We start from the raw sequence: 11,640 nt of genomic DNA, 5'->3' as shown, positions 1-11,640 counted from the left end.
TGGGGACCTGCAGACGCCGCCGCCCGCCTGAGCGACGGAGTCGCGCGCCTCTGCACGCAGCAGGGGCAGGACCGCGCCTTGACTCGGGGTTTGTTGCCCAACCTCACCCTCAGCCGCGTGGCGCTCTTGGCCCGTACCAGGTCCCCCTGGCTGGACTGTCAGCCTGGTGACTCCCCCGCAGCATGCCTGTTGTTGTGCACCCTCGCCCTCAGCACTCCACCTCATCCTTGTCTCTTGGCGTTGCGCCGCCCTCGCCCCAAATTCACCCATATACAGGTGTCTGAGGCTAAAGAGGCCACCAACTTCTCATCAAACTACAAGGAGGCCAAAAAGTGCCGCGCCTACGAGGCCTACCAGCTTCTCGCCAGCTCCATCACGTTCTCCCCAGCTTCCATGGAGCAGCTGCTCGCCCTCGTGCGCGAGAAGCTGCCCGCGGCGAGCAGCCCGGTCATACGGGGCAAGCTGTCGCAGCTGCTGCAGCACGCGGCGCGCGGCGTCGCGGCAAACCCGACGGCGACGGGCGCTGAGCTGGCTTCGTTTCTTGGGGCGCTGCTGGAGGGCTGCGTGGCGCGGGAGGAGGCGGCGCGGGCGTGGGCGAAGGAAGCGGTGGCGGCTGCCAACTCCGTGGCGGCCAAGGGTGGGTGTTTTTTGAGTGGAGGGTGTCTGCTTGCACGACTTCAGGGCCAGGGAAGCTTGCAGCCTACAAAGATGCTCGGACCCGCCAACGGGCCGCATGCCGCTTCTTGGCCGGCCCCTCGCACGGCGTGCTGCGGCGTCTGACACTGAGACCTGGGGCGTTCCCGGGTGATTTTCGCTCTCGCCACACAGCGCGTGACTGCACACCTCTTGTACAACACCATCTCCTCATCTGCCACCACGGACACACACACACACACACACTCTTAAACGCACACCCACCCACCCACACACACTCCGAAACGCGCGCGCACGCACACACACGCACACGCACACGCGCGGGCGCACATACACACACACACACACACACACATGCACGCGCACGCGCACGCGCACGCGCACACACACACATGCACACTCGTGAACACACACTCCTAAACACACACTCCTGAACACACTCTCACACCCCTCGCGGTCCTCAAAACGCCAGACAAGGCATCCCCGCAGTCTCCAGAGGAGCGCGCTGCCCTGCACGAGCATCTGCTGACAGAGTTCGGCCTCACCATCCTCCAGGTGGGGCCGCGGGGCACTCAACCCTCTTAAGACATGCCGCTGTGTGATGTCAGCACGGCGCTGCGTAACAGCAGCGCTGCCGGTTGAGCGCCCCGCGCAGGCCAAGCCGGCGATCAGCTGCGCAGGCCTGTCGCCTGCCCGCTGCAGCGCTTACGCGTCAACTTTACCTGCTGCCAGCACCGGTTTGACCCCACCCTGCAAACGTCGAGCGTGACTTGAAGCTCCACTCCTCAAACGCACTGCACCCCTCTCCCCTCGCCCCCGCCTCAAGGGCGCGCTGCGGCCGCCACGCGGCGCGCTGAGCGGGCGTGACCCCGCCACCCTTGAGCTGGTGGACCCGCTGCTGCCGCTGCTAGTGCGCGCGCTGGCAGGTGAGGCGGCGGTCGCGCGGCCCTGCCTGCCCCCTCCCCTTTGTGGAGCGTATTGTAGTGGAAACATGACTTGACCTACAACAGGATTGATATTGGTCTTATCTTTTGGTGTGCTGCTTGGCGCTGGTTCGGCGCCGCAGCGGGGCATCCAGACGAACCCAACTGCCTTGTGACGCATGCAGCGGCGGCGGGGCCGCTGGTCAAGCCATCCGACCTGTGGGATGCGCCCCCCCCCTAAACCATGAGCCTGCATGTTGCATGGCGCTGACGGCGACTCCTGCGGCGGCGCCCTCCAACCCCACCCCCGCAGGCCGCAGCTCCGCGTCCGTCGCCCTCGCGCTGCGCCAGCTGTCGGCGCTCGTCGCGCTCCCACTGCCCGGCATGACAGCCGCGGCGCCGGCGGCGGGCAAGGCGCTGACGGCGCTGCTCAAGAAGGCGCCGGACGCGAGCCACCCCGTGGCGCAGGACTGCTTCCGGCTGCTGGCCGGTGAGGGCCGGGCCGGCCCCCTCCGCTGTCGCCTCCTCCTCGCCCTTCGTCTCCCTCTGTATTCACTCTGCTTATCATGCGGCCTTCCTTCCCTGTGTTCCTCCCTTGCGGCCTCCCACATGCGTCGGTAATGTCGCCTGCACCTCATGCATCACAAATCTCACTCCTCCAGCACCCCCGTCTTACGCACCCTCCTCTTCACACGCGCCGCCCTTGCGCGCGCGTCTCCCTCCATCCCCTCCCCCAGGCCTGCTGCGCCAGTGCCCGTCCTACCAGCCCTCCACGCCCCAACTGCGCTTCCTCATGCGCTGGGTGGCCACAGACCTGGGCGCCGGCGCCGCCGACAAGGGCGCCGCGTTCGGGCTGCTGAGGGCGGTGCTGGGGCGGCGGCTGATGGCGCCGGAGGTGTACGACGCGATGGACAAGGTCCAGGAGGTCATGATCAGGTGCGTGGGATCTGGGATTACCTGATCCAATGATCTGATCTGGCGATCTGGTATGAAGTGCCATTGCTGACGACTGAATTGGCCAAACCTGCCAATGGGGGTGCTTGCTCAATCATCTTCCGTGCAATGTGCAATGTACATGATTGACCATGAAAGTGTTTGAGGAAGCGGCGCCCAGATGCACTTCCAACATCTCATCGCTCCCTCCCCGCCGCGCACCCGCGCGCCCGCCCGCCCCTCAGGAGCCACGCCGCCCCGTCCCGCGCCGCGGCCGCGGCGGCGCTGCTGCAGTTCCTGCTGGACTACCCGCTGGGCTCCGGCCGCCTGCAGGGCCACCTGCAGTTCCTGCTGGCCAACACAGCCTACGAGCACGAGACCGGGCGGCTGCAGGCCCTGGAGTTGCTGCAGCAGGTGCGCCTGCTGGCCAAGCCCCGATCCTGCGCCGCCGCGCGCCGCGCGCGGCGGCGGGGGCCGTGCTGCTCTGGGGTGGCTTTTGAGGCGCGCACGTCTCGCGGTCACGGGCGTGCCACCAGTATCGGAGCTTCAGCACCGGCAGGAGCGGAGTCAGCAGACTCATTTGTGTTGTGTCAGTGACAGTGCTTGTTCTTGATAAAATCATGCCCCCATGTTCCCTGCCCTGCATTGCACCACACCCACCCCCTCTCTCCTACCTCGCCCCTCAACGCCCTAACCCCCCCTTGCACTAACACAGATCCTGGTCAAGTTCCCTGCTGACGTCACCACCCGCCTTGCTGACGTCATCTACCTGCCGCTCGTCGCCCGCCTCGCCAACGAGTCGAGCCCCAAGTGCCGCGCCCAGGTGGCAGCCGCCGTGAAGCTGCTGCACCAGCAGCTGGGCACCACAGCCAACGACGGCCTCGCGGGTTACTGCCAGAAGTGGCTGGCCGGCGCCGGCGGCCCAACACGGCGCGCGGCGGCGCAGGCGCTGGGGCTGCTAGCAGAGGCGGAGCAATCCAAGTTTGGCCGGCGGCTCGAGGCGGACGGCGGCGGCGGCAACGGCGGGTGGCTGCTGGGGGAAGCTGCCCAGCTGCTGCGCGAGTGCTGCGCCGCGGCGGAGCTTGCGGAATCCGAGGAGGCAGCCGCCGACGGCGGCGGCGGCGGCGGCTCGGGCGATGGCGTGCCGCGGTGGCAGGAGGCTTACCACATACTGCTGCTCCTGGAGAAAGCTGTGGGCGCCGCGGGCCTGGGGCCCCTAGGCTGGGACCGCGGCCCCGACGCGCGGCGCGCGTGGGCGGCCGCCGCCGGCGCGCTGCTCCACCCGCACCTGTGGGTGCGCAAGGCGGCGGGGCGGCTCGTCGGCGCGGCGCTCGCCGACCCCGGCCTCCGCGCCGGCCTGCTGGGCGGCGCCGCCGCTGCAGAAGCAGCGGCAGCAGCAGCGGCCGAGGCGCCCGCGGACGCCGCCGGCGACACATCTGGCTGGCGTGGCACTACTGCAGGCGAGCTGGCGCTGTCGTTTTACATCCAATTGGAAGCGGACGTTGTGGACGACGCCCTGTGCCTGCAGGCGGTCAAGTGCCTGGTGGCGCTGGCGGTGGCGCTGGCAGACGAGGAGGCGCAAGGGGGCGAGGAGGGCGGGGCGGCGGTGGGCGGAGGCGGCGATGTTGGGAGGGAGGAGGAGGAGGAGGAGGAGGAGGGGGCGCTGGTGGGCAACGGGGCCGCGGGCGGGAGCGGCAGTGAGGAGGAGGAGGAGGGCGAGGGAGCGAGAGTGCAGCAGCCGCAGCAGCAGGAAGGCGGGGAGGAAGGGGAGGAGGAAGAGGAGGAGGAGGAGGAGGAGGACGAGGAGGGTTTGGGGGAGGCGGAGGGCAGCGGCGACGAGGAGGAGGAGGCGGTGGCGGCCGCGCAGCGCGAGGAGCGGCGCGCGCGCCGCCGCGGCGAGGGCCCGCGCGCGGTGACCCTCCGCGGCCTCGTCCTGCGCATGGCGCGCCTCGCGGAGGACCGGCGCGTCGCCCGCCGCGCGCAGCGCCTTGCCGCACTGCGCTGGCTCGCGGCCGCCGCGACGGCGGTCGGGCCGCCGCGGCTCGCGGGGCACCTGCCGCTGATGCTGCGGCCGCTCTACCGCATCTCCGAGGCCGCCGCGGCTGGCAGCGGGCGTGCCGGGTGGGTCGCGGCGCCGGAGGAGGTGCGCACGCTGGGGGAGGAGGTGCTCGCACACCTGCGCGACGCGTTCGGCGCCGACGCGATGCTCGCCGCGTACAACACCGCGCGCGAGTCGGTGCGCGCGGCGCGCGCGGCGCGCAAGCGCGGCGGCGCGCTGCGCGCGATGGTGGACCCGGAGGCGGCGGCGCGGGCGAAGCTGAAGCGCAACGAAAAGAAGGCGGCGGGGAGGAAGCGCAAGTTCGAGGATAAGAAGCGGCGCCAGGCGGCCAAGGGCAGCAGCTTCGCGAGCGTGCGGGCCAAGAGCGGGCGCGGCGGCAGGGGGAGCGGCGGCGGGCGGGGCGGCGGCGGCGGCAGAGGCGGCGGCGGCGCCGGCAGGGGCGGCGACGGCGGCAAGCGGCAGCGGCGAGGGTAGCACCCCAGTTTGCGTTGACATTTGCACCCTTAGCGGTCCGTCTTCTTCATTGACCTTTTCCCCTTTTGTTTTGGTGAAGGCTGGGCTCATCTGTGAAGCAGTGCCGCCGGCGGTGTCAGATATGGTGTTGTGGCTATTTTTGCCCCAAGATTGACGTGTACGATGTTGCAGGATGATGTTCTTTTCAGCGCAGGGCAGCTATCGCTTGTACATGGGACATTGATCAGCCATGGGTCTGCTGTAACTCCTGTTTCACATTCAACAGACCTGAGGTGGCCGATCAATGCCAAAACTGTTGCCCCGGTTTGTTTGGTGAGGCACTCACCTGCACGCCGCAGTAGTCGGAGCGTTCACACACGCGTCGCTGCGTGCGGCACAGCCACATCAGAATGATGGGGTAGGCTGTCAAAGTACGCTAGCTCAGCAGGCGCTGTACTGAGCAGACCACTGTACCTCTCCAGGCACGCTTAGGAAATGCCGTCCTTGCTCCACATTTGAATGACGGACAGCTGCGAGCCGGCTTCCCCGACCACCAATGGCAGAGCGGCCCCTTGTGCAGCCATGGCTTCCCGTGCATTGTGTCAATATCACTTGAGTGCAGCCGCGGTGGACACAAATGCCAACAGACTAGCACACATATTTGAAAACGATGGCCGACGTGGAGCGCCTCGCCAAGCGCCTCAGCTTCAACGAGCACACAGGTGGATTAAGCCAGATGGGGGAGCTGCATCAGGCGGTTCAGGACCTGCGCAGGTGGGCTGGGCTCTGTGTAAAAGCAAGATCGCAACCCCGCGGGAACCTCAGCACACTGAATAATAATTTGGCCATGCAGAGCGCAGCAGGAGCTTTCCGGAGACACGCGCCAGCGTGCTCAGGGCAAGCTGCAAGAGGCACGAGTGGCCGTCGACAATGGAGCGGGCGACAACGACCTCAAGCGCCTGCAGCGCAAGTTCAATGCTACCAAGGCTTCTTACGTCAATGTGGATTTGAAGGAGCGCTTCATGCAGAGTGAGCGGTATGGTGACGCTGCCGATGCGCCTCAGTGCTGCGTGACAGCCTTGGCACCAGCGCACCTGGCAACAACAATGTCAACACGCGCTTCTGCACTACTTGTACCCAGGCTTGCGCGATGGCACATTGGATGTCTCCACATTGGAGAACACCCACAAAGGCCTGGAGGAGCAGCTGCAGCAGGATGCCGATTCGCTGCGGGCATTGAAGGACCAGAACACACAGGTGCATCCATCGGGCGGCGAATCGATGGGGCCAGGGCACGCCCAGCACAAGCCGGTGGCGGTGGCGCCACAGTGAGGACGCAGCCGCATCACTGGGAGCCACAGCAACGCGCCAGCTGCGTTGCGCAACACGGCAGCTGCCGAAAGCAACGCATGCTGCTCAACCCTCATTGCGCAGGCCAGGTCAACCCTGCAGGACACATCAGCACAGATTGCCACCATGCACCAGCAGTTTGAGCAGGTGCGTGCGGGCACAATGTGTCATTCAAAAGCAGCATCTACAGGACACATGGCGGTAGGCCCGTGGGAGAAGTATGTACATCAACATATGTCGCCCCCGTGAACCTTGTGCGCAAGTCGCATCATCCTCAGGGCACAGTGTTGTGGCTGCAGTGGTTGCATCCACACACGCACACGACCCGCGCCCGCGTCCAGGTCATGGGTGATGTGGCGGCCCAGCTGGACAGTTTGGAGCGAACTCTGCAGCAATTTGATGCGGCACGGTGTGCTCTGGGCTGAGAGCTGACACGTCTGCGATGCAGCTGCTGTTGCCGCTGACTTAGGAGTCTGCAATGCAGCTGCAATTGCCGCTGAACTCGCAGTCTGCGATGCAGCTGTCATTGCTGCTGAACCAGGTGGGTTGCCTGCGATTGCACCTGCTGATCCCCCCGCTCCAATCCGTCATAACACTGGCAGACCGCCTCCGCTGGAGCCCCTGGCGCAAGGCCCTGACCAGGTGAGTGAGTGCGGTGGGCATGCTGGTGCCACAGCCTGCTAAATGGGCTGTGTCAGTTCCATTCAAGCGTGCCTGCACACGAAGCGCTCTCACCGCCAAGCGAATGATCTCGTTTCTTACACCTTGCTGTCCTCCTCTCGCCCCGGCTGCTCCCCACGCCTGCTGCACTCGAAAGGCGATGTGTGACAAGCTGCTGCAGGACGAGATGGCGCGCGCCAAGCGGCTGGAGGCGGCCATAGCCAGCAGCGAGGTAGGCGCGCGCTGCTCGCACGCCGGGCCGTCACAGCAGTCAACCCTCGTGCGCCCTCCCAGGCAAGATGCCCGCAACTGTGTGTGCGGTGACAGCCGCACTGGGCCAAGCTGCGCCGCCCCTCCTGGCGCCTCCCGCTGCTCCCAGGCGGTCATCCACGAGGCGGAGCCTGCGGTGCGGGGCGGCAACCAGGAGCTGGCGGCCCTCCAGGAGGAGGTGCGGCATGGACGGCCCATGCCAGTGCTGCGCCTGTGAATGCTCTTACATACGCTGCAGTGAATGCTGCTGGGCCTTGGGCCCTGCAAACCAACAAGGAGAGGCAAGGCTGCGCTCAAGAGGGTTGCTGACGACTGTGCATGACCACATTTATTTGCCACCTGCGCGACAGGTGGCGCGCGTGTCGTCGCTGCAAGCCGAGAGCGCGCGCACCGCCGGCGCCGGCGCCCATCTGTCGCGCGCCGCCAAGTGGGCCGAGGCGGCCGCTGCAGCCGTAGAGTCGCTGGGCGGCGTCGGGATCTCTTCCATTGAACCGGACAGACTGGTCGTGCTGATCACCTGCCGCGTGCCGACAAGCCTGGCGGCAGGTGCGTGGGACGCGCAGCGCAAAGGGCGGCTTGTCCGCCCGCCGTGCGGCTGAAAACGGGCTGTTGCCTTGGTGATCCAGGTTACTGCATCTATCCAATCTCCGTTTACGCCAACATGCTGATCCTGGAGGACCAAACACCAGCCACCCCTGCGCAGCACTCCCCCCACACCTTGATGATGTCAACTTTCATCCCATCACGCCCGCTTTCGCCCTTTCCCTCTGTGCTCAACAGACGCCCCCCTCAGGGAGCAGCGCCACGAGCTGGCGCTGCAGCTGCGCCCGGGCGGCGCTGCGCTTGCGTCCGCACGGCTGGCGCCTGCCACAGTGCCGATTGACGACGTGGTGGCGGCGGCGATGGCCAGCGGCGGCGGCGGCGTGCGCACGGTGGTGAGTGGCATCCGCCCTGATGGGCCCAGGCGCACTGCCCTTGTCCCCTGGCGCTTCTTGCGGTGTGTTTGGCCCTGGATTCTGGCGGCCTCAACATTGGGGTTGCTTCAGCCGGGTGCCCCCGGCCACCACAACTTCCGCACCCTCTTCGCACCACCGCCTCGCACTGTTGCGCTGCCCCCTGGCGCCCGCGCAGGTTGGGCAGGTGCAGCTGCGCCTGCTGCAGTATTGGTCCCTGCAGGCCCTGGTCGAGGCGGCCGCGGAGCGCTTCCCCATTGTGCGCATCGAGCAGCAGCAGCAGCAGCAGCAGCAGCAGCAGCAACAGCAGCATGGCGCGGGCGGCAGGGTGCTCGAGGCATCGCTGCCGTCGTGGCCAGGGCTCAGGGTGCAGGTCGCGGTGCCCGCCGACTGGCCGCGGCTCGTGGCTGGCGGCGGCGAGGGGCTGCGCCTGGCGGGAGCGGCGAGCGGCGCGGGCGTAGACGCAGCGGCGCTCATGGCAGCGGTCAACGGGGACGCGGCGCTGGCGCGTTGCGACTTGCTGGGTTTCTTGGAGGGCGTGTCTGACAGGACGGATGCACTGGAGGCGGCGGCGGCCGCAGCCACGGGCCCAGGCGCCTGATTCAGGACCCGTACGCCATGGGGCGGGCAAGTGCTCACCACTGCATGAAAAGTGACCCAGGCGGCTGGAGTTGTGGCGTTGGGCATACACGATATCGTATTCCTTGTATCGGGCCGGCCATCCCAGGCGGCGTTCATGACCCAGCATGCGTGATGCAGTATTGACGACAGCATCGCAGGGGCACCACTGACAAGCGCCCGACAGGCGAAGATGTGCGTACAGTCCGCCCACTCCGCGGCAGGGGTGTACTGCATTGCCTGCGCGGCTGCACGACTCACAGACAACAGCTTGTAAACAAAATGATGGGATCGCTGTGAGTGACACACATTGGTGCTGCTCACATGAAATGTCGCTGCTGCGCATTGTGTCTTGTTACCCCTATCCAAAAGAGGGGACCCATGACAACCTACACCGCCTCCTTATGAGCAGTGGCAACATATAGCGCTGCCACCTGATTCCAGAGCCTTGGAAGCCAATTCAAATTTTGACATGACCGCTGCGGCGGCCCACGGACCCATCACAGTTGCTCGTGTCAAACCACTAGTATTATTTGGCAGCTTTTCGTCTGATCCGTCATTTGCTTACTTGTATCGGGAGTTGGTTCGCCCGCTCGTCTGCCACAGCAATCTCGTCGCGCCTGCCTCCTGCTGCCCCTGCTCCGCCGGAAAGGCGTGACAACGCATGACCCGGGATTATTTCGCAGCTCTCTCTGCCATCCTTGCGTTTTCGGGTGAGTGTTCGGCACCGGTGTGGTGAGCGGGCCCGCCAGGGCCCCACACGGCTCAGGGACCCTCTAAGAGCCTGCGCCTTAGCGAACTCTGTATCTCCGGCATGCGTGCGGGGCGCACCGGTGCAGCGTACGTCTCACCCGTCTGCACACTCGTGGCTTCTCCCGACACAGTCCCCAAAACGACGGTCCCTGGCACCGTCGATGCCCCCTTTGACGCGGTCCCCTCCTGGCCCGGCCTGCGGGCGCTCCCCTTGCCCGCAGGACGCAGCGGGACGGCCCAGCTTGGATCACAGGCCTCGTGAAAATATGGCTCCCCGGGCTCGGGCGCTCGCAGCATGATGATGTCCGGCTCTCCTATGGCTGGGTTGGCTCCCTACTCACCCTTCATGATGGAGCCGATGGTGCCGGGGTATGGGTCCCTAGGCAGGACGGGCTCGCTGTGCACGGCGGCCGACGTGGTCGGCGATATGAGCCGCAGCAGCGGCAGCGGCAACGGCATACTGCACCGCAGCCCCGGGTCGCCCGGCGAGCTAGCCACCAGCCCCCTGACAGCGTCGGAGATGATGCTCGGCGCCTCGCTGTTCAGCAGCAGCCACCCCAGCAACGCAGGGCAGCACAGCAGCGGCAGCAGCCACCACGGGGGGCTGGCCGTGCACAGCTCTTCCTCGGACACCGGCTACTTTGGCAGCTCTGCAGGGCTCCCACCCCTGGGGGCCCCCGCCGCCGCCGCAGCCGCGGCCGCCGCGGCCGTGGCCGCGCTCGGCATGCCCGGCGGCCTCCAGGCTGCCAGCGACGCCGCGGCTGCCGCGCAGCTGCCGCCGTACTACTATGGTGCCGGCGGCGGGGGCGGCGGCGGCGCGGGCGGTGGCGCCCTGCCGCCCCCGCTGGGCGGCGCGCTGTCGCAGCACGCGGCCGCGATGGCCGCGGCGGCTGCGGCCGTGCACCACCAACAGCAGCAGAGCCTCAACAGCGCCTTTGGCGGTGCGGCGAGCGGGCTGCCCCCCTACCTCCAGTCCTTCACCTCCGCCGCGGCGCTGGAGGCGGCCGCGTACCGCGATGCGGCGGCGGCGAGCTCGTTCGCGCGCCACCTGGAGCAGCGCGCGGCGCTGGAGCAGCAGCTGACCGCCGCGGCCTCGAGCGGGCTGCTCGGCCACGGCCTGTCCGGCCCGCTGGGCGCCGCCGTCGCCGCGCACGCACAGGCGCAGGCCCAGGCCCAGGCGCAGGCGCAGCAGGCGGCCAGCATGCTGCACGCTCAGCAGCAGCACCTGCAGGCGCAGCAGCAGGCGGCCGCGGCGGCGGCGCTCAGCGTGGCGGCCGCCAACGCGGTCAGCGGCATGCCACTCGCGGCGCAGATGGGGCGGCTGCGCGTGGCGCACAGCGCTGACCTCAGCACCCTTGGGGGCCACTTGGACCCCCTACAGCTGATGCAGCAGGCGCAGCAACCGAGGCCTAGGTGTGTGTATGGGGGGGTGTCGCAGCCGCACAGGACAGGCCGCGGGCGGTTGCAGGCGCCCTCGCGCGGCGGCCGTACGCGCCCCCACCTGCCTGGGCGCGCAGTCGCCTGACTGCTGTCGTCGATGTGAACAACTTTTCCGACGCTGCCACCCCGACGCCTGCGTTCGTCACCACACACGCAGACGTGTACGCACACAAGCATGCATATGCGAACACGCCGTCTCTCACAGCCACCCAGCTCACCTCGCAACTCTCCACCTGCCCCCGCCAATCCTCATCCTGGCCCCCCTACCCGCAGCGCCGCGGCGCGCTTCAAGGCCCGGAAAAACTCCGAGCCCAAGATCGGCCCCGACGGCCAGCCGCGCCTCAACGCGCGCCAGCGCCGCACGCTGCGCCGCGCGCGCGAGCGCGCGCTCAAGGGGCTGCTGGAGATCAGCCAGCAGCTGCTTCAGAGGGCCGACATCGAGGTGCAGGTGCCGAATATGAAGGATCTGGCGGTGTTGGAGGAGTTAGCGGAGGTCGAGGCCGAGCGCGCAGAGGCGGCGGCCGCTGCGGCCGCCTCGGCCGGCGGCGGCGGCAACGGCGGCGCGGCGGCCGGC

The 11,640-nt window shown here is 67.7% G+C and overlaps 3 protein-coding genes across 3 annotated transcripts; all 3 read left to right on the top strand.

Moving 5' to 3' along the window:
* Nucleotides 1–393: 393 nt before the first annotated feature.
* Nucleotides 394–5,043, top strand: MNEG_9025 (putative Small subunit processome component 20 like protein; the record flags this gene model as incomplete). Its single annotated transcript, XM_014042505.1, has 7 exons — nt 394–637; nt 1,127–1,209; nt 1,481–1,580; nt 1,891–2,067; nt 2,315–2,513; nt 2,756–2,924; nt 3,226–5,043. 7 exons carry the CDS (start codon nt 394–396, stop codon nt 5,041–5,043), a joined length of 2,790 nt encoding a protein of 929 aa, XP_013897959.1.
* Nucleotides 5,044–5,692: 649 nt separating this feature from the next.
* On the top strand, nt 5,693–8,856 carry MNEG_9024 (hypothetical protein; the record flags this gene model as incomplete). Its single annotated transcript, XM_014042504.1, has 11 exons — nt 5,693–5,796; nt 5,876–6,051; nt 6,164–6,279; nt 6,457–6,519; nt 6,714–6,781; nt 6,975–7,014; nt 7,190–7,264; nt 7,412–7,480; nt 7,653–7,848; nt 8,083–8,237; nt 8,434–8,856. 11 exons carry the CDS (start codon nt 5,693–5,695, stop codon nt 8,854–8,856), a joined length of 1,485 nt encoding a protein of 494 aa, XP_013897958.1.
* A 1,065-nt stretch (nt 8,857–9,921) lies between these two features.
* On the top strand, nt 9,922–11,151 carry MNEG_9023 (hypothetical protein; the record flags this gene model as incomplete). Its single annotated transcript, XM_014042503.1, has 1 exon — nt 9,922–11,151. One exon carries the CDS (start codon nt 9,922–9,924, stop codon nt 11,149–11,151), a length of 1,230 nt encoding a protein of 409 aa, XP_013897957.1.
* Between the last annotated feature and the right edge of the window lie 489 nt (nt 11,152–11,640).

Source organism: Monoraphidium neglectum, assembly GCF_000611645.1.
Source record: "Monoraphidium neglectum strain SAG 48.87 unplaced genomic scaffold scaffold01793, whole genome shotgun sequence".
Lineage (NCBI taxonomy): Eukaryota > Viridiplantae > Chlorophyta > Chlorophyceae > Sphaeropleales > Selenastraceae > Monoraphidium > Monoraphidium neglectum.
Note: the sequence above shows the minus strand (reverse complement) of the source record. Positions and strands in the feature narration are given on the sequence as shown.